Genomic DNA, 22661 nt, shown 5'->3' with positions numbered 1-22661 from the left:
GGGTTATGTTTAAAAGGAAGAGGGTTGGGGTGCCTGGGTGGCTAAGTGGGTTAAGCCTCTGCCTTTAGCTCGGGTTATGATCTCAGGGTCCTGGGATCGAGTCCCGCATTAGGCTCTGCTCAGCGGGGTGCCTGCTTCCCCCTCTTCTTGCTTGCCTCTCTGTCTACTTGTGATCTCTCTCTCTGTCAAATAAATAAAATCTTTGGGGAAAAAAACCAAAAACGAAATAAAAAGAAGAGGGTTAATTGTTGGACAGGTATCCCATATACTTCACTTAGTATATTATATTCACTTCATGGAATAAGGTATGCGCAGTTAAGTAGTTGGGATACGTCAGTCTAAAAAGCTTTTGTACCTTTTAAATTTAATTTATATCGATATTGATTCCATTACTTTTTCTTATAAGACTTTGGGTTCAGTGTTAGATTCCACTTGCTTTGACATTAGCTCCAAATACTTTCTTTAATTCAGTCTTAAAAGAGTACATTTAAATTTTAGGTAACATTAATTAACATTGATACATACATAGATGTTAAGTATTCTCTATTTTTTTTTTTAAGATTTTTTATTTATTCATTTGACAGACAGAGATCACAAGTAGGCAGAGAGATGGGGGAAGCAGGCTTCCCGCTGAGCAGAGAGCCCAATGCGGGGCTCGATCTCAGGACCCTGAGATCATGACCTGAGCCGAAGGCAGAGGCTTTAACCCACTGAACCACCCAGGCGCCCCTCTCTTTTTTTTTTTTTTTTTTTAAGATTTTTATTTATTGGGGCACCTGGATGGCTCAGTGGGTTAAAGCCTCTGCCTTCGGCTCAGGTCATGCTCCTAGGGTCCTGGGATCGAGTCCCGCATTGGGCTCTCTGCTCAGCAGAAAACCTGCTTCCTCCTCTCTCTCTGCCTGCTTGTGATCTCTGCCTGTCAAATAAATAAATAAAATCTTAAAAAAAGAAAAAGATTTTTATTTATTTATTGACAGACAGAGATCACAAGCAGGCAGAGAGAGAGAGAGGGAAGCAGGCTCCCCGCAGAGCAGAGTGCCCGATGCTGGGCTCGATCCCAGGACCCTGAGATCATGACCTGAGCCGAAGGCAGAGGCTTAACCCACTGAGCCCCCCAGGCGCCCCAGCATTCTCTGTATTTTTAAACTCAAATCTTACATGAAGTCTTAGGATATTTCCTACTGCAGAAATCAATATCAGGGTTTGAGAATTTACCCCATTCCATTTTATAATTACTAGAAATTCTCCATCATAAAATCAGTTTGTAGTCTGAGTATCTTACAGTAGAACATTTTGGCATTTTACATTCTCCTTTATCAGTTCCCTCGAGGCTCTTTGGTTAACATATTTAACCAATTGGGTATATACTTTTTAACCAATGTATTTCAAACTTTAATAGGAAAATGTAATCACCTAAGGATCTTCTTAAAAATGTAGAATCTCGGGGCGCCTGGGTGGCTCAGTGGGTTAAGCCGCTGCCTTCGGCTCAGGTCATGATCTCAGAGTCCTGGGATCGAGCCCCACATCAGGCTCTCTGCTCTCTCGGGGAGCCTGCTTCCTCCTCTCTCTCTCTGCCTGCCTCTCTGCCTGCTTGTGATCTCTCTGTCAAATAAATAAATAAAATCTTTAAAAAAAAAAAAATGTAGAGTCTGATTCAGTAGTTTGAGGAAGGAGTTGAGATTTTGCATTTCTAACAGTGTCCCATGTGATGCTGCTTCTGGTGTTCGGAAAAACAATGATTGGCAAGGCTCTAATTGACCCATAAGAGAAAGAGAACGATATGAATCCTGTTAATGTAGGCTGAATGTACCTGCCTTTTATCTGCCAAACAGATATAGGTAAATGAATCTGAGATGGGGCTTCTGCATTTATAACCCTTATACACAAGAAAGGGAACCATACAAGGTCAGATTTGGAAGATTCATAAATGAATTAATAGCGGTAGCCTTTGATCTTGCCTTTAGTGTTTTATTTTTTATACTGTTGTTGGTGGACGTGTGGTTAGTGTACATTGGATTTATTCTTTACTTTGTGTTTAACTTATTTCTGTTTCTGAGGAAATGAAAAATTTAATTGCAGTGTGTGGTTTTATAACTTTTTTTTTTAAATTTACTTGCAGGCATTGATCAATATGACAGAGATAGCATCATAAATGACTTTAAGAATGGGACCTGCAAACTTCTCGTAGCTACATCTGTTGCTGCTCGGGGTCTAGACGTGAAACATCTGATTCTTGTAGTAAATTACAGCTGCCCCAACCATTATGAGGATTATGTGCACAGAGCAGGACGGACTGGAAGAGCAGGCAATAAAGTAAAAAGAATTTTTTAAAGTTGATTTCCATTATAATAAAATGTAGAGGTTTTTTTGGGTAGGATTTTAAGCAGTAAATAATAAGAATTACGAAGACATTTTGAAAATGGTCAATCATCAGAGTATGGGGACTAGATATTTATCATTTCTGTATATAATATTATTAAAATTGTCAGATAACCAACCAGCTGTTCTATTTAGGCAGATAGTATTAATTGTTTATGTCCTCTTTTAGGGTTTTTTTTAATTTTACCCTACCTAAAAATTTCTGTGTAGGTATATACATATATGTATATGATTTGGGATCTTTCATTAATTTTTTTTTAAGTTTTTATTTATTTGACAGAGAGAGATCACAAGTAGGGAGAGAGGAGGAAGCAGGATCTTCTTAAAAATGTAGATTATTTATTTTATTTTTTTTAAGATTTTATTTATTTATTTGACAGACTGAGATCACGAGTAGGCAGAGAAGCAGACAGAGAGAGAGGAAGAAGCAGGCTCCCTGCTGAGCAGAGAGCCCAATGCGGAGCTCGATCCCAGGACCCTGAGATCATGACCTGAGCTGAAGGCAGAGGCTTAACCCACTGAGCCGCCCAGGCGCCCCTTTCATTAATTTTTAAAAATTTTTTTACAACATTTCTTCATTGAGAGAGAAAGAGCGAACATGAACCGGGGAAGGAAGGTCAGAGGGAGAGGGAGCAGCAGACTCCCTGCTGAGCCTGGAGTCCAATGCCAGGACTAGATACCAGGGCTGGCATCATGACCTGAGCTGAAGGCAGATGCTTAACCTGCTAAGCCACCTAGGCGCCCCTTTCATTAATATTTTTACCATGTAGGACCATAAAATATACTTTTCCCTGAAACTGTCACCCTTTTTTCTCATTACTCCCCTGTCCCACTCCACTTGCTATGTATATTACTTGCTTTTTAAACTCGTCTGTAGTCTGGTAAGTATATAGTCTAAGTCATTCTTTTTTTTTTTTTTTTTTTTTTAAGTCTAAGTCATTCTTCTTGAAGGCAGCAAAATATTTTGCTATTGGAAGCATTGATGATGATAACAACCCTGGACATTTCTACATAGTGAAGCAATAATGTTAATAACAGTAGGCTGTATTTATGTAGTTCTTATGGAGTTCCAAGTGTTCTTTTCAGTGCTTTTCATACATATTGTCTCACTTTATCCTCACAATTTCCCTTTGAGGTAAATAATATTACCCCAGTTAATAGATGAGAAAAGCTAAGGCACATGAAAGTTAAGTTATTTGCCCAAGCTTACCCGGCTAATAAGTAGTGTTGGCTCTTATTCTTTTAACCTGAGTTATTCTATAGATTTGGGAAAGTGTGTACAGGGGCACGTAGTAAAAATTGTAACCTTTTTGGTCCACATCCAGCCTCTGTCATATGGGATGTGTTGTATGTGTGTGTGTGTGTGTGTGTGTGTGTGTGTGTATGTATTTTTGTACACATGTATATATATGTTGTGTATACATATACACATATATGTATACATGTGTATATATATACTTGTATACACACATATGCATATTATAAAAAGATGAAGTCAACTACATCATCTCCCTGGGGATTCTCTAAAGCCTTAGGTTTCACATGTCTCCAGGAGCTGCTTTTTTTTTTTTTTTTTTTTTAAAGATTTTATTTATTTGTCAGAGAGAGTACAAGCTGGGGGAGTGGCAGGTAGAGGGAAAAGCAGGCTCCCCGCTGAGCAAGGAGCCTAATGCAGAACTCAATCTTAGGACCTTGGGATCATGACCTGAACTAAAGACAGACACTTAATGGACTGAGGCCCCCCCCCCCCGCCGTGTCCCTCCAGGAGCTTTGCGGTTCAGGCAAGAAAAAGGCTAGAGTTGTGCATGTGATGTATGTGCATACATACACACAAATACATATATGCACACACAAATTTTTAAAATCTTTTATTGGTCTTAAAAACTATGTAGGGGAGGGGTGCCTGGGTGACTCAGTGGGTTAAAGCCTCTGCCTTTGGCTCGGGTCAGGATCCCAGGGTGCTGTGATTGAGCCCCGCACTGGGCTCTCTGCTCAGCAGGGAGCCTGCTTCCCTTCCTCTCTCTCTGCCTGCCTCTCTGCCTAATTGTGATCTCTGTCTGTCAAATAAATAAAATCTTTAAAAAAAAAAAAGAAAAACTATGTAGGGGAAAAATTATGTGGAAAGCTACATCCTAGAAAGTTAATATAAGCTAGTTGGAATAGAGTGGTGCAGTAGGTCGTGTAGGAAAGGAATGCAAACAGAAAGGGGAAAAATAATGTACTATATTAAAATTCCTATGCATGACAGTGCATTTGTGTATTTATCTAAAATCATAATTCTATATACATGAAGAAATCACTTTTTCTGGTTTTGCTTTTTTTTTTTTTTTTAAAGAAAGCACCTTCCTACAGAATTTTTTTAAAGGATTTTATTTATTTGACAGAGAGAGAGATTACAAATAGGCAGAGAGAGAAGGGGGAAGCAGGCTCCCCGCTGAGCAGAGAGCCCGATTTGGGGCTCAATCCCAGGACCCTGAGATCATGACCCAAGCTGAAGGCAGAGGCCAAACCCACTGAGCCACCCAGGCGCCCTTGGTTTTGCTTATTTTTAAATATTAAACTTAGATATTTCACTTGTAGCATTAAAGAATTTAGCAGGACTCTCCTTTTTAAAAAATTCTTTAGTAATGAAGTTAGTCTTAAGAGGATATATTAGGTGCTTCAAATTTTATCTTCTGATCTGAGTAAGAGTCATGTTGTTAGTGCCTAATAGTTGCACTTTTTCATCATTCATTAGGGTTATGCATATACTTTTATCACAGAAGATCAAGCTCGCTATGCAGGTGACATAATTAAAGCTCTTGAATTGTCGGGAACTGCAGTGCCTCCTGATCTGGAGAAACTTTGGAGTGATTTCAAAGATCAGCAGAAAGCTGTGAGTTTTTTTTAACTCCCATTGTTTTTATGCAGCTCATTATTGTGTTGAATATTTAATACTTGTAAACCTTGATGGGATTATTTTATCTCTTTAGGAGGGGGAAAAGGAGTGAAAACAAAGTCCTCTCTTGCTTCAGTTCAGTATTATGTAGAGTTCTTTTTTTTGTTGTTCTTGTGCTAGATGAACTGTTTTTGTTACATTGACCTGTACGACCTTGAAAAATAATTATTCCTAAGTTCTTGAACACTAAAGTTTTTTAGTATGAAACTAACCTTTTTTATTTTTCCTTGAAAGGAAGGGAAAATAATTAAAAAGAGTAGTGGGTTCTCTGGTAAGGGATTCAAGTTTGATGAAACAGAACAAGCTTTGGCTAATGAGAGGAAAAAGTTGCAAAAAGCGGCTCTCGGTCTGCAAGATTCAGATGATGAGGACGCTGCAGTTGACGTAAGTGTCCTTTTTCTAAGCCTCATTCTTGCCAGTTGAAGCATTGTTGCTTTCCTCCTGGAGGTCTTACCATTCTTATCTCTTGTTGAGATAGCCAGTTCTTGCAAACCTTTTTGGTATGTGCCCTTCCGCACCCTTTCTCTGTCTCTGTGTATATTCTCATATGCCCTATCCATATTTATGTATTTTCATAAAAATGAGGCCATACTGCTTTATAAACCTTCTTTACAACAATAGTCTTAGGTTAAAATCTTCTCGTTTTAGTAAATTCATTCTTGCATTTTTTTAAAGTGAATTTTTAAAGATTTATTTCTATTTATTTGAGAGAGCACGCCCACATGCCCAAGTGGAAAAAGGGGTAGGAGAGAATCTTGTGCACACTCCCTGCTGAGCACAGACCCTACCAGCGCTTACTCCCACGACCTTGAGATCATGACCTGAGCCAAAATCAAGAGTTAGATGCTGAACTGACTGAGCCACCCAGGCACCCCTCATTCTTACTTTTTTTTTTTTTTTTTTTTTTTAGATTTTTATTTATTATTCATTTGACAAACAGAGATCACAAGTAGGCAGAGAGGCAAGCAGACAGAGAGGAAGGGATGCAGGCTCCCTGCTGAGCAGAGAGCCCGGTGCAGGGCTCGATCCCAGAATGCTGGGATCATGACCTGAGCCGAAGGCAGAGGCTTTAACCCACTGAGCCACCCAGGTGCCCCCTTACATTATTCTTAATGGTTACATAATATTTCATTATATGGATGTTCTACAGTTTAATCAAACCCCTAATATGTTGGTTGTTTCTGCATATTCATATTTGGAATATATTTAATCATAAACTGTTCTTTACTACTTATCCTTGCGCATTTAATTTTGACATTCATCAGATTAAGTTGAAGTTGAATGTGTAAATGGCATTGTTAGGCTAAAAGGTGTATCGAATTTGGTTCTGAAACATTATGTTAGATCGTCCTCCTGCAAAGTGAATACTAGTCTGCATCCCCCGTAGTGGTGTGAAGAGTCCCTGGCTCCCCTGTCTTTTATAATATTAGTACTAATATTTTTATTTTGTTAAACTTAATCGTTATAGAATATTGTCATTAATGGTAGTCAGCAGGACTCCTGGGGGGCTCAGTTGGTTGAGCATGTGAGTTTTCATCTTTGGGTCCTGAATGTAAGCTCCACCCATGTTGGGTATAGTAGAACTTACTTAGAAAACAAAAAGCAGTAATAGTTAGCATTTTTGAGTGTTACTAAGTGCCATGCATTGTGTCAGATGCTTTACAGGGAATACTTCATTTAGTTCTGCACATTATCCAGACAAGGTAGATAATCGAAAGAGTATTCCCATTTTATAATTGAGGAGACTGAGACTTAGAAATAATCTTTTCAAATTTACATAGCAATTAATGGAATGAGCTGGGCCCTGTACCCATTCCAATCTTACTTCAGATGTCATGGTCTTAGCTAATGGTATTATTTGTGACCCAGTGAAGAGGGGCCCTGAGAACTCAGCATATTCGTGGTTTTACAGAGTATCCTTTGGACCCAAAGAAGCTATAGCTTTAGAAGAGCATGTTTTCATTATAAAATAATTTTTGGAAACTCTTCCTAGTATATACCACTAGTAATGGTATTAGCATATCAAAGTATGTATAAAATCCTCAATTCAAGAAGCTTAACTTTTTTTTTTTTTTTTTTAAAGATTTTATTTATTTATTTGTCAGAGAGAGAGAGAGGGAGAGAGAGCAAGCACAGGCAGACAGAATGGCAGGCAGAGGCAGAGGGAGAAGCAGGCTCCCTGATGAGCAAGGAGCATGATGTGGGACTCGATCCCAGGACGCTGGGATCATGACCTGAGCCGAAGGCAGCTGCTTAACCAACTGAGCCACCCAGGCGTCCCAGCTTGTTTAACTTTAACTCAGAAATTCTCTAACGCATTTGATCATTGATCATAGAAGTTTTGGGGTTTTTTGTTTTTTCAATTAAACCTAAGCTCAGGACATAATTTTAGAATCAGGAATTCATTGTGATCTTGTTGTTTGAGGAATTTGATGCCCAGAAAAAGTATTTGGCCCACAGCCACATTGCCTCTTAAGCTCAGACAGCACCAGACCCCACATCTCTCATTAACCCTACACCATTTCTTTCTAGTATACCATACTGACTTAAAATTTAATTAAGTCATTGTTATAGTTTTTGCTTATGGTATAACAAATCAATCCAAAACCTTGTAGGTAAGACAACAAACATTTATTATCTCACATTTTTTGGGGGGTAGGAGATCAGGAGCAGTTTAGTTTAGCCTGGTAGTTCTGGCTTAGGGTCTCACTGAGGTTGCAGTAAAGCTGGTGTCCCAGGGCATGGCAATCTGAGGGCTTGACTGATACAGGATCATGTTCTTTTAAGATGGCTCACTCACTGTGTTGTTGGCAGGATACCTCTTTTCTTTCCTCTGCCTGTGTGTCCTCACAACATGGCAGTAGGCTTTTCCCAAAGTGATTGAGCTGAAGGACTGAGCAAAGAGGAAGCCTTAAGGCCTTTTATGACTAATGTCTAAAGTCGCACACTGCCACTACTACTTTATTCTGGCTCTTAGAAATATGTCACTAAGTCCAGCCCACCCTCAAGGAGAGGCTCCACTGAAGAAGAAGAATATTAAAGAATTGATGGCCCTGCTTTGAAATCACCTCCCAGTTTTATTTTCTTTTTTAGGGTGGGTAGGGGCAGAGGGAGAGAGAGAATCTTAAGCATGATGCACACCCAGCATGGAGACTGACTCAGGGCTCAATCTCACAACCCTGAGATCATGACCCGAGCAGAAATCAGGAGTCGTATGTTTTAACCTACTGTGCCACCCAGGCTCAGGTTTTTTTGTTACCTTGAACATTATTTTGAATCTCATTGAATCTCTCTGGTTAGTTTTTTTTCTTATTTATTAATTTGTGAGAGAGACAGAGTAAGCATGAGTAGGGAGAATGGCAGAAGGATGGAGGGAGAGAATCTCAAACAGAATCAGCACTGAGCGTGGAGCCCTATGCAGGGCTCAGTCTCACAACCTTGAAATCATGACCTGAGCTGAAATCACGAGTCAGATGCTTCAACTGACTGAGCCACCCAGGTGCCCCACCTAATTAATTTTTAAAACCTTACCCATGCTCTTCCCTGGGTTTGAGTTTTAGCACATAAGGTCTTATTAGCTTAATTTAAGTATATAAAGGGGTTTGTGTCTCTTTAGTGTGTATTATCAATAGTCATTGTTGGGCAGAAGGCATCTTTAAAAGGAAATGCAAATAGCTTATGAGGTAGATGTGTCCAGTCAGGACGACACAGTTACAGTTGGACTTACATGGCTCCTGGAAGAGTTGAAGCAGTCATCCTTTTTTCTTGCTTTGGTGAGGAAACCAACCTTACTTTTTTTCCTTTTTTGGTTTCAAAGGAATTAAATAGTAAAGCCTTATTTTCTGATTCTGTTACCCAATTTTTTTTTTTTTAAGTTTTTATTTATTTGGGGGAGAGAGCGAGAAACCATGAGTGAGGAGGGGGCAAAGGGAGAAGCCGACTTCCCATTGAGCAGGGAGCCTGTCGTGTAGCTCCACCCCAGGACCCTAGGATCATGACCTGAGCTGAAGGCAAACACTTAACCAACTAAGCCCCCCAGGTGCCTTTCTGTTACCCAGTTTTTAAGGCAAATCCATTTACATTTAGAAGTTGGGAAGGATTTGGGGACCCCTGCCTTAGGAACATGAACCATTCTTCCTGAGAACTGTTGACTGTATTTTTAGTGGCCTGCTGGCCTTGAGTTACACTGCCCTTTTTCCAGCCTCTTTCATTGCAGTTTAATTTAGCCTCAAGTCATACTGACATGTTGGGTGCTCTGTCTTGACAGCACATGTTCCTCAATTGCTAAACTGGGATGTATTTTCTGGACCACTTAGGAGTGTGCTCACCTGGTTCATGTGGCATTGTATTCTGTTTTCTTTCTCTTACTCTTTTTCATTTCTCCTGCCATAAGTAACTGATTTTTTAAAATGTGCTACCCTCAGCAAATAGCTGGTCTGTTTTCCTGTTGGTCTGTGTGCTTGAATTAACATAAATACAAGTGTCTAATTCTAGTCATTTGATAGAAATATTCTTTATTAGTTTCTGTGGATATATCTAAATTGGTATTTTTAATCCAATTTTTATTAATCTTTTTTTTTTCTTATTTAGATTGATGAACAAATTGAAAGTATGTTTAATTCAAAGAAGAGAGTTAAAGATATGGCTGCTCCTGGAACATCCAGTGTTCCTGCTCCAACTGCAGGAAATGCTGAGAAATTAGAAATTGCTAAGAGATTGGCTCTTAGAATCAATGCTCAGAAGAATTTGGGCATTGAGTCTCAGGTATTAAGTAATTTGTTCCAAGTTTACGTCATTACTTTTTATGTCAGCGCAAGTGAACCAGTTGTTCTAGACATTGAGTTAGTGGGAATTTAACTTAATCTGAATACAGAATTCTTTAATTACTGCATTTGGATGATGCCTCTTATATGGTTAACAGAAGTCCTAATGCCTATTTTGGAACTCCTAACTGAAGGAAGTTAGCTGCTGATTGTTTTTTAAAGTAATATTCTGATTGAGCTTACCAAAATCTTAAGGAAATAACTCCCTTTCTTTTTCCTTTTTTTTTTTTTTTTTTAAGATTTTACTTATTTATTTGAGAGAGAAAAAGAGAGCACAAGCTGGGGGAGGGACACAGGGGAAGCAGACTCCCCATTCAGCAGGGAGCCCTATGTGGGGCTCAATTCCAGGACCCTGGGATCACGACCTGAGCCGAAGGCAGTTGCTTAACTGACTGAGCCACCCAGCCACTCTGCTTTTTCTTTCTTGATCTGCTTTTATTGGATGATTTATTGGGCACACAAACAATTCCTCAGAAGTGTAATACCTGGTTACATAACTCAAACTAACATGGGCTTAACCAGTGGAAAATGTGTTAAATATTTCACATACCATCTTTCTCTTGAGAGCTTTTTTTTATTAATTAAATTTTTTTTTTAGATTTTTATTTATTTGTTTGACAGAGAGAGATCACAAGTAGGCAGAGAGGCAGGCAGAGGGGCAGGGGAGAAGCAGGCTCCCCGCTGAGCAGAGAGCCCAACATGGGGCTCGATCCCAGGACGCTGGGATCATGACCTGAGCTGAAGGCAGAGGCTTAACCCACTGAGCCACCCAGGCGCCCCTAATTTTTAAAAAATTATCAATTTAATTTTTAACTAAGAGTAAATTTTCATAGCATTCCCAAAGAATAGTTTGTGTATTTTAACAGTGTTTTGAAGCTTTTGAGAGTTTGTGGAGCTACAGAACCCTCTGTCCAGTAGGTTGGATAGCTTCAGGACTGTAACACCCAAGCTGGAAGGATGAAGCCAGATGCTAGTGGACTGACTTAATGAGGCAGCTGCAGTCAAGGCTTAGAGTCTCAGGTTTCTGTTTGTTTTGTTGAGCCAGCAAGAATCTCTTCTCTGCTGCTTGGCTAAGATCAAGTGTTTAGCCAGTGAGTTACCATGAAATATCTGCTATACTCACGCCTTACTTCCTCTGAAAACGGGGATTATAGTGCCTAATCTAATATTCCCTGGGATTATTATTGCTAATAACTCTTTACTGGTGAAAGCAAATAGCCACGCCTTCTCATTGTTAGAAAAGCTTGAGGTTTGAGTCATGTACTACCTACAGAGTTCTGCCCACATTAGGCATATAGTAAAATTAAGTTCAAATTAAAAGGTTTAGGTACAAAATAAAGTGAAAAGGTCAGTCATTTACTGTCATTTATTGGACATGGGCTTGGGTTGTGGGAGGAGGAGAGTTCAGTGGTAGTGGACAAAGTTGCTAATTTAGAGGAAACTCTAAGGAGCCACAAAGTTATATAAATGATTTTAGAAACATTTTACTATATTTGATATCAAGAGTTACCTAATTTTGATCCAGTAGAATTTTTAAGAATAGAGTTGAATATTCTTTATTTTTCTCATCAGTGTAAGGGAGATAGATATATTAAACTATTAATATGTACTGCTAAATTACACTTGAGAAGGACTCTGCAATAGAAAGATGCTTCTAGTTAGTGGCTTTCCAGAGAATAATTTATGGTAGGATCCTGATCTTATCTCTGCCCTCATTTGAGATTTGACTGTAGGTCTTCTTTAACTGCAGGATGTGATGCAACAGGCCACCAATGCAATTCTCAGAGGTGGCACCATCCTGGCTCCCACTGTGTCTGCCAAAACCATTGCAGAGCAACTTGCTGAAAAGATTAATGCCAAGCTCAATTATGTGCCTTTGGAGAAACAAGAAGAGGAGAGACAGGATGGTGGACAGAATGAATCTTTTAAGAGATATGAAGAAGAATTAGAGATCAATGACTTCCCACAGGCAAGTAATAGTTTTCAACCTTTTTTAAATCATGGAGTAAAAACTCTTCTTGAGGAGCAAAAATACCTTCTTTAAAACCTGTGAACATTTTAATAGCTACTTCACTTTTTATTTGATGAGGGAGACAACAATAGAAATTTTATTTATATAAATATATTCTAGTTACATTAGGATCTAATGATTTTATGTGAAGGTGTTAATTATATTCTTGATATTGATCATAATATTATTTAACTAGCCTATTCTTTGTCAATACACCAGGTTTTTGTCCTGTTGTAAAGTGATATTTTTCCCCCACTCTTTGTTTCATAGACTGCTAGGTGGAAGGTTACCTCTAAGGAAGCTCTGCAGAGAATCAGTGAATATTCTGAAGCTGCAATTACAATCAGAGGAACATATTTCCCACCTGGAAAAGAACCTAAGGAAGGAGAGCGGAAAATTTACTTGGCAATTGAAAGTATGTATTGCTGTTCTATTGCAGTCTTGAGTTAGGTTAGAGTTGATATAGATGTAACAGGCATGGAGAGACTATAAGGTCAGTTCTTGAGAGAATAAAAATAAGGAACACTTATAAGAAAAAAATAATTTCATATATCATTTAAGGTCTTTATTTAGAAATTGAGTACATATAGAGAGGTCAATGATCTATATATGGAACTCTTTCAGTCTTGAAGATTCAGTCAAATTAGAGAATCACTCTAAAAGAAAACATGTATTTTAAGGACTGATGTGTTTATGCTTCTAATAAGTAGAATATTCTGGCCAAAGTTTACGTTAGAAAATAAATCAGTATATTAGCTCACATAATGAATGTTTATCCAAGCAAGTAGTCCCTATGAAATTATGCCCATAAAAGCTCTTGCATATCTTTAAAAAAAAAACGAGGACAGATGATACCATAACACAAAGTATACAAGTATCATATAGAGTGATCAGATTTGGGGTTTTTTGTGTGTTTTGTTTTGTTTTTAGATTTTATTTGTTTGAGGGATTGTATGGTGTGGGGGTACACACGAGCAGGGAGAGTAGCAGAGGGAGAGGGAAGGGGAGAGAATCTCAAGCACACTCCTTCCTAAGCATGGAGCCATACCCAGGATTTGATCTCATGACCTGAACCTAAACTAAGAGTTGGATGCTTAACTTAGTGCACCACCCATGCACCCCAATCAGATTTGGTTTTTAACTTTATTTCACACATTCACGAATGAGTTTGAAAGAGTTTCCATTTGTATTTTTCCCCTAATGTATTCTCCCACTGCAAAGTAGGACCACTTGCATCCCTTCATTTATATTTAATCTGAATATCTTTGTAGTAGACTTACAAGTGTAGACCAGTCAGATCCACTTCGTCTATTTAATGAACTAAGTATTTGTTGCATCCTGGTTTTGGAGCTGTGGAGAGAGTCATTCTGTGTGTTCCATAAGCTCAAAGTCTGCATACTTAGTGCTTTAAAGGGCTTTGATGGCTCCAGAGGACCCTTTCTCACACTGTGTATTATCTCAGACACTAGCCTAGTTACTTTAAGGTGCACACATCACTTCTGAGACAAGAAAAGCATTACCTCATCCTAGCTCTTTACCTGTTTATTTTTCTTCACAGTACTCATCACAGAAATTGTAGTATATTTTTACTTGTCTGTGTCCCCTTCTCCCCCAGCAACTTGAGTTCCGTGGATGTAGTGACTTTATCATCTGCTCTGTTCTTAGAGCAGATGGTAAACACTTAATAAATTTTTTGAGTAATGCATCTGATTAGGCCCCATAGTCGTTTGTCTTCAGGATACAAAGTATTACTTGATAGGCCTATCCTCTATTTGATCTCTTAAAAGCTGCACTGTCCAAGGGAAGGCTCTGTAATGGCTGTGGAGCACTCAGAATATGGCCAGTGTGACTGAAATTTGTAAATCTTATTTAATTTTGTAAAGGAATTCATATTTGATTTTTTTAAAAGACTTTTTATTTATTTATTTGACAGAGATCACAAGTAGGCAGAGAGGCAGGCAGAGAGAGAGGAGGAAGCAGGCTTCCCGCTGAGCAGAGAGCCTGATGCGGGGCTCAATCTCAGGACCCCTGGGATCATGATCTGAGCCGAAGGCAGAGGCTTTAACCCACTGAGCCACCCAGGCGCCCCTCATCATTAACTTTAAAAGGTCCTATAGTGGGGGCGCCTGGGTGGCTCAGTGGGTTAAAGCCTCTGCTTTTGGCTCAGGTCATGATCCCAGGGTTCTGGGATCCAGCCCCGCATCGGGCTCTCTGCTCCGTGGGGAGCCTGTTTCCTCCTCTCTCTCTGCCTGCCTCTCCGCCTACTGGTGATCTATGTCAAATAAATAAATAAAATCTTAAAAAAAAAAAAGTTAATGATGAATTGTGGCAGTAGGGAAACTTGAATGCAGCCTTTATATGTTCCCTGTTATTACCATTCTGCCGTTATTTCATGCATATTTTAAAATGCGCGCATATTTAAGATTCATGCATATTTTAAAATGGTATACAAAGGATGTAGAGCTAGAGCTAAGCAAATTTCATGGTTTCTTTTTTTTTTTTTTTTTTTGTGATTGTGTCTTTTACTAAGTCGGGTTTTTAAATGCATCCTTTTATGTGTCCCGAAAGACTTTTGTTCTACCAGTGGCTGTGTGTTTCTAAATCATGTGATACTTTTCCTTATTGTGTAGTAAAATGAAGATAGCTGTCACCTAGCGCTTTAAGGAGAGAAAGTTACACTGACATCTTTCTGCACCTGGAACTGGACAGGTCCCCCCTACTCTCTTGTTCTTTAGACCATACAGGTTGGAGACACAGTGTCTTCCAGTGGAATCTGATGATAAAACCCTTGGTATACATGCAGTCATACTTTTATTTTCAACTTGAATATCATGGGTGTCATTTAAGCAAAACTAATACTTTTAAATGCCTGCCTTATAAAGACGTAAATCAGAGATGTAAATCAGGGGCATTTGCTTTGAAAAAGGATCCTCTGTGTAATTCTTGAATTTAAAGGTAATTATGTTTGGTATAGTATAAGTAATATATCAAGGTTCATCTTACATAGAGCTTTATCAGAACATATCTCCTCTACTGCCAAGTGAAGTGAGAAGCCCACAGTTTCTGCTTGACTTTTTCATCCATGTAGAATGCTTCTGGTCATTTCTCTCCACTGTCCACTTGTACTTGGGAAATAACATCTAATTTTTATAACCTAAACCAGCCTTTTCCAAACCCTATGCAATAAGGTAATCTTGTCAAAAATGAATCTTTAGAATTCTAGAGCTATAGTGATGGTTAAGAACTGGACATTAGTGGGGCGCCTGGGTGGCTCAGTGGGTTAAGCTTCTGCCTTCGGCTCGGGTAGTGATCCCAGGCTCCTGGGATCGAGCCCCTCATTGGGCTCTCTGCTCAGCAGGGAGCCTGCTTCCTCCTCTCTCTCTGCCTACCTCTCTGCCTACTTGTGATCTCTCTCTGTCAAATAAATAAATAAAATCTTTAAAAAAAAAAAAAAAGAACTGGACATTAGTAATTAAAATGATCCAAAGCTTTGAGATTTTCATAGATAATTCGTTTTTTAAAAGATTTTTTAGTTTTTGAAACTCCAGCCAAATCAACTGAACTCTAATAGGATGAAAACAGGTGTTGGAAGGAGCCTAGTGTCATCTGTTTCTAGTTCTCTAATTGGAGGGACACTAATGCCTGGCTCCTTGGAGGCTCTTTGTGGGTCAGCAGTTTCAGGCCTCCCACCAGGCAGCGGGAAGGAGAACAGGAAGGACTTATGTGCCTAGCCATCCTGTATAATTTATAGCCTGTTTTGTGACCCTCTCTTTTTACTAGTGGAGAATCCCTTAAAAGCAGCCAGAGTTGTTTTAGGACCAATGAAAGGAAATGCCTCTTTTCCATGGCAGCTTATAAACATATGTAACCTATTACCTAAAGAGGCTTTATAAGTCAAAACTTTAAACTGGTCCAAATGGTCAGGCTCTAACTAAAATAGGAAAATTATTCTTCTACTTGGATTTATGTGAGAGTGTCATTTTCTTTCTTTTTAAAACAGCACAGAATATCAACAACTTCACACCAAATCATGCCGAGTAGCATATTTTCCTCCTGAATTTCGTTTTGGTTGTAATTTTTAGCCTGGCTTTGCTCTTGATTCTACCCTTTTGTTTTCTTTCATCCATCTCTCTTCTCTTCCAGCACCCACAGCTTAAAAATGTGTGGTTGCTGGCTAGTGGAGGTGTAGGATTTAGATTAGATATGTTGCTATAACTTCACAGCCATACTCCTGGCTCTTTCCTTCCTATTGTTAAACTGTTTCTTCTTCTTCCTCCCCTTGCTATTTCTCCTCTCCTCTTCCTTTTCCTTCTTCATCTCTTTCCTTTCTTCCTCTCCTCCCTTCCTTTGCTCTCTTTGGGATCAGAAAAGGTCATTTTTGTCTAACAAGGGGGATTCTATGGCTTGTTTTCCTGATTTCTTTTTCTTACGTAAAATGATAAATACAGGGGTGCCTGGGTGGCTCAGTCAGTTAAGTGTCTGCCTTCGGCTCCGGTCATGATCCCAGGCCCCTGGGATTGAGCCCTGCATCGGGCTCTCTGCTCAGCAGGGAGCCTGCTTCCCCCTCCCTCTCTGCCTGCCTCTCTGCTACTTGTGCTCTTTCTCTCTGTCAAATAAATAAATAAAATCTTTTAAAAAAAAAAAAGGATAAATACACAGTTTTCTACATTGCATCTCTAGTTTTCATATTGTTTAACATTTCACTCCTAGTTCTTAATTTCTATTCTGTTGGTACAGCTCTTTCATTTTTATCAGTGTACACTGTGCTACCTATCTACTTTTATTTTTTTAATTTTTATTTTATTTTCTTTGTTTATTTTGAGTTTTTGGCCAGGGAGGGGAGTTGTGGGGCAGAGGGAGAGAAAGAATCTTAAGGAGGCTGCACACTCAGCACAGAACCCGACGTGGAGCTTGATCTCATGACCCTCAGATCATGACCTGAGCTGAAACCAAGAGTCAGATCCTTAATTGACTGAGCCACGCAGCTGGCCCCCTTTTTTAGCTTTTGTTTACTTATTATTATTTTATTTATTTATTTTTGGTGTGTGCTACCTATCTAGATTTACCTGTTCCCTGGCATTGTCCCTTGGCTTCAGATCCCTCCACGCTATCCTTCATGGTTCTCTCATCTCCACGTCTCCTTTACTTCTGGTCCATATTTCCATTGGCTTTAACTGACATTTCCAGCTGGTTGTCACATGAGCACTTGAAGTACAACAGTCTCAGAATTGAGTTTCATCTACCATCAGTGCTGATAATACCTGTTTTTCCTCTTGGATTTAGTATCTGCTTTATTCTTACTTTATTTGCTTCTCAACTCTTTGCCATTTAACTCTGCCTGGAGAACTGAGAGAGAGGTTTTTGTAAGGAGTGATATTTGGAAGTCATTCTGATAGACTGCTTCCTACCTTCTCATTCTGTGATAATATCTTAACAAGTTTGTTTTTCTAACAGTCTGCAAGATCATAAAGAGCATGAATGAGTTCTTTGTATAATGAATCTCTCAGTCTATATCATACATGGTGAGAACTTCATATTTCTTGAATTAAAATAACTGAATGAAAGAATGTCTCCAAACTCCCTTATCCTCTAGGCTATCTTGCTGTGTTCTTTCCCAACTACAGTATACCTCTCAGTAATTAAGCATGCCCTTTTTTTTTTTCCCTAGCTTATTTATTTAGGAGAGAGAGAGAGCACCAGCAGGGAGGGAGAAAGAGAGAGAGAAACAGGCTCCCTGCTAAGGAGGGAGCCTGATGAGGAGCCTGATCCTAGGACCCTGGGATCATGACCTGAGCTGATCATGACCAACTGAGCTACCCAGGCACCCCTAAGCATGCCTTTCCTCATTTATACCATTGCACATGGGATTCCCTTCATAAAATATTCCATGGCATCACTTCTCCTTTAACTTGGATAGTCCTCCACCTTAGGGAATATAATAAATGTCCAATAAGTATTTATTAAATAAATGAACCAAGGAGTTTATATTTCTCTTCAACTTTTTTTCTTAGTCTCTTTTGGACAAAGTATTAATCATATTTTCTTTGCTCTTTTTAATCATACCAAGAACTCTTTTTTTTTTTTTCTTTTAAGATTTATTTATTAATTTGGGGGGAGAGCACGAGCAGGAGGGGCAGAGGGAGAGCAAGAAAGAATCTCAAACAGACTCCCTGCTGAGTGTGGAGTAGGATGAGGAGCTTGAGCTCATGACCCTGAGATCATGACCTGAATCGAAATAAGAGTTGGACACTTAACTCCAGGCGCCCCACTCCCCTCCCCCCCACCAAGAACTCTTAACACCACATGTAATGTGATCTCATTGGTTATATTTGAAACTCTAAAAGGAATCAGAATAATAAGCAGCCATTATATAATGTGGATGATGTTCCACCAGGTTCTGAAAGGCTATATTGGCAGGCAGTACAGTGTTTTTAAAAGTCATCTATAGGGGCACCTGGGTGGCTTAGTCGTTAAGCGTCTGTCTGCCTTCGGCTCAGGTCATGATCCCAGGGTCCTGGGATCGAACCCTGCATCAGGCTCCCTGCTTGGTGGGAAGTCTGCTTCTCCCTCTCCCACTCTGCCTGCTTGTGTGCCCTCTCTTGCTGTGTCTATGTCAAATAAATAAAATCTTCTTTAAAAAGAAGTCATCTACAGTATTTCCTATTGGATCTCCATGACATGGATAAACATCCAGTATACTTCTAGTAATACGAATAACGCTTTCCTCTCATTCACCAGGTGCCAATGAACTGGCTGTGCAGAAAGCAAAGGCAGAAATCACCAGGCTTATAAAAGAAGAACTGATTCGGCTGGTGAGTGAAAACCTCAAAGACTTTCTTAATTTGTTTTAGTAAATATTTTATTGAACTATAATATAAATTCAGAAAAGTACACAAGTCATAAACATATAGCTTGGTGAATTCTCACAAAGGAAGCACACTGATGTCATCTCTGTCCAGATCAAGTAATATAGTATAATACCAGCGTTCGAGAAGTCACCCACATACCCCTCCCCCAAATGTGACAGTATTCTGACTTTTAACATGGTAGATTAGTTGCACCTATTTTTGAACTCCATTTAAGTGGATTGATTGCTGTGTATTCTTTTGTATCTAATTTCTTTGACTCAACATTACTTGGAGGAAATCCATGTTGTTGCATGTAGCAGTAATTAATTGTCTTTCATGGCTGTGTAGTGTTTAGTTTGTGAATATACCCACAATTTATGTATTGGACTTTGGGACTATTTTACTTTTTTGTTTTTATGAATAACACTTCTCTGAGCATTCTTTTTTCTTTCTTTTTTTTTTTTTTTTTTTAATTTGAGAGAGAGAGAGAGCGCGGGGGCCAGGGGTAGAGGGGAAAGGAGAGGCAGTCTTAAGCAGACTCCACACTGACTGTGGAACGACATTGAGCTTGGATCTCACAACCCTGAGATCATGACCTGAGCCAAAACCAAGAGTCGGATGCTTAACCAACTGAGTCACCCAGGCTGCCCTTCTCTGAGAACTCTTTCATGTCTCTTTTGTATATATCAGTATGCTTTTCTCTTGGGTATATACCTTGGAGTTGAATTGTTAGTTGTAGTGTAGATGTAGTTAGGTTTACATAAGTTTTGCTAAATAATTTTCCAAAGGGGTTATACCATGGAAAAGGCATCCTCTTACAGATCACCTTCCCAAAGAAGGTGAACGTATCCCTGTGTCTTTTTTTTTTTTTTAAGATTTATTTATTTGCTTTGGAGAGCATGCATATGAGGCAGAGGAGGAGCAGAGGGAGAGAAGCAAACTCCCAGCTGAGTGTGAAGCCGGCCTCAGGGCTTGATCCTGAGCTGAAATCAAAAGTCCAGATGCTTAACCAGCTGAGCCACCTAGTTGCCCCCATCCCTGTGTCTTTAGTGCCAGTTGAAGTTTGTAAGCTCCCTATAATATATATACACTGGGTGAAGGCCCTTTGAAAGGACACTTTGTCCTTTCTCCACGATTGTGTTTTGGAGGCCTTTTCTACAATTCCCCTTACAGAACTTTCTTTGGGGTGATAAAAGGTTTAAAGAATAGAAGCTACACAAAACAGGAAGGAAGAAGAAAATTTTTTCTTTTTCTTTTTTTTTTGGAAAACAACCTTTGATTCAAGGGCTTTTAAGACTGTTTCACCAAGAAGTGATAAAAAACCTTGATGCCACCACCATTAGTTTGTTCAAAACTGCTGTCTTAAGAGTAGTCTACATAAACACAGATGATTGGTTATTGAGGAGTTTTTCCTTCCTCAGTATAATACTAACATTTTCTGTTCAAAATATCTGATAATGCTGTAAGTTTGGAAAGGAAATGTCTTTGACATGTATTTTTTTCTTCCTTTGCTTTTTCTGATTATGCACCTTTTTTCTCTTTTAGCAAAATTCATACCAACCAACAAATAAAGGAAGATACAAAGTCTTATAAAACATCCGGAAAAAACTTTTTACTTGTGCTGGTCTGTGACACATGTGGCAGTTGTCTCCAGTTTACAATGTATTGTAAATTAAGATTTTTAAAATTCTGTCTTGCTGATTTTTTTTAAATATATGAAACCAGTATTTGCTAAAGAAATCTTCTTTCAGTAAGTACCACCAGAATTATCAAACTGTATTTAAAGCAGGCCTGTTTTCTGTGTATTATGTCCTTTAATGTAAACTTTAAATATCAATATTTTAAATATCTGGATAATATTCCAGAAGTTTAAAAAATTGGAAATATTTGGACTTTCTATTGACAGTAATAAAGTATACAAGTCACTAAGGGGCTCTTCACCTTATCCTCTTGAAATGAAATTGTGATCATCTTCTCAAAAAAAGGTAAAATTTTCTAATTTTGTGTCCGTGCCCCCCCACCCCCCACCCTCAGCTTAAATCTTACTTGACTCCATGGAACAATATGAACTGGGCTTAAGAATGTTGTAATAGAATTTTTACAAAATGTTTCAGTTTTTGTTTCAATTTTATCATCATAAATGGGCAATAGTTGGACTGCTTTTTGGTTTTATAAAATCAAATATTTGTAGTATAAGAGGTTTTTGCATTTCTTTATACTGCAAAGAGTTTTAGTATTTACTCCTCTTAGGTTCCCCCTCACAACCTCTAGCTCTGTGTCTAGCTACTAAATCTTTTTTAATCTTCCTTAAAAGAAAGTGATTTGTAGCCTAGAAATATTCTTTCCCCCCCCCCCCCGCAAGTGTTTGTTTATACATCTGTACATAAAAACACAATAATTTTAATCCACATTTTCTCCAGGATTATTGAGTAGGTTATGAATTTTCTTTCTTAAAAAATTTCCAGCATAATGGTACCTGTGTTGTAGACTTAGATTTAAGCATCTTTCAGTGAAATTTAACTCATGGGAGTCATAAATTATATTTTTGACCCCTCAGATATATTTCCTGAATATTCTAATTTAAAATATTGTAACTGGATCACCCAATGTTCTTTTCAAGATTCCTGGTATATTAGAACTTTGTATTGTTGTCACCTCTTGAAAAAAAGAAAATAGCCAGGAATTAAATAGATATATGTCTTAAATTAAGAGAGACAGAAGTTTCTGAATATTCTTGACTTAAGAGTTTTTTAAAAAGAAGAAAATAAAGCATACTAAAGTCATTCTTAGTACATTAAGTGGTTAAAATGACAAGGACTATCAATCATTTCTTCAATATATATTGTTATGCTTACTGAAAAACTAAGGTGGATATTCTTAGATTCCTTTCATATCTACTTTCTTTCTTAGAAGAAGAAAACAAACAAGACACATGTAACAGGAGAACCAAATAAATCATTTACTCTGAAATGCAGGCATCTTGGGTTACTTTTCCTTTCCTTTTATTTATTTGCTTATTTTTATCACTTGGTGATTTTTTTTTTTTTTTTTTTTTTTGATAGAATAATGTGGCAGTCTCACATTGGTGACAGTTGGTGCTCCCTTCAGCCTCCTGGATCACTTTGAGATTCAGAGTTTTATATCATTTTAGCATTACTACCTTTTTGTTTGTATATCTAGTTGTAATAAAACACTGATAGTATTTTTTTGTCCTAAAGTGAAACACATTTCTCTGTTAAAACATTTTTTAGTGTCACACTGACTCTTTGATTTTTAAAATCAGAATGATGTACAGACTAAATTGTTTTTTAATGCAGTATCAATATCTGCTCATGTTTTCTAAATTCCTTATAAAATAAAGTTAATTCAACCTACAGTTTCCAAAAATGATCGCTTAAATGTTTTATGCTGTTGCTCTAATTTTGTTTACATTGGTAGGTATGGGAAAGGAGTATTGTACTCTGTATCTTTATTAAAAATTCTGGCAATCCTACGGCTCAGAATATACAGTTCTATCCAAAAATATCTTCCTGAAGAAGCCTCTTAGTCTTAGATTTTGTTGCATTTGGTATAATACAGGCGATAGGTGAAATAATAGTTCATGTGCCAGTTGGCATTGTGTTACAGTGCACTCGTTTTACAAAATGGAAGTATAGAATTTA

General features: G+C 38.4%; 1 protein-coding gene across 6 annotated transcripts in view; it reads left to right on the top strand.

Annotated features, from left to right (window-relative positions):
• Nucleotides 1-22392, top strand: part of LOC111140947 (DEAD-box helicase 46) — a 70788-nt gene extending 48396 nt beyond the window's left edge. For 2 of the 6 annotated variants that reach the window (XM_022493220.1, XM_022493218.1), the window contains exons 16-23: nt 2120-2313; nt 5117-5254; nt 5552-5701; nt 9908-10081; nt 11891-12109; nt 12422-12566; nt 18890-18963; nt 20545-21107. In XM_022493220.1, coding sequence (XP_022348928.1) covers nt 2120-2313; nt 5117-5254; nt 5552-5701; nt 9908-10081; nt 11891-12109; nt 12422-12566; nt 18890-18963; nt 20545-20592 — 1142 coding nt within the window. In that variant the 3' untranslated portion in view covers nt 20593-21107. Of the gene's footprint in view, nt 1-2119; nt 2314-5116; nt 5255-5551; nt 5702-9907; nt 10085-11890; nt 12110-12421; nt 12567-18889; nt 18964-20544; nt 21108-22061 lie in introns of those variants that run through there. The other 4 variants (XM_022493219.1, XM_022493217.1, XR_002640176.1 and 1 more) reach the window with 3 other exon arrangements.
• Nucleotides 22393-22661: the final 269 nt, after the last annotated feature.

This window comes from Enhydra lutris, unplaced genomic scaffold (assembly GCF_002288905.1).
Source record: "Enhydra lutris kenyoni isolate GAN:26980312 unplaced genomic scaffold, ASM228890v2 scaffoldscaffold5, whole genome shotgun sequence".
Taxonomy (NCBI): Eukaryota; Metazoa; Chordata; class Mammalia; order Carnivora; family Mustelidae; genus Enhydra; species Enhydra lutris.
Note: the sequence above shows the minus strand (reverse complement) of the source record. Positions and strands in the feature narration are given on the sequence as shown.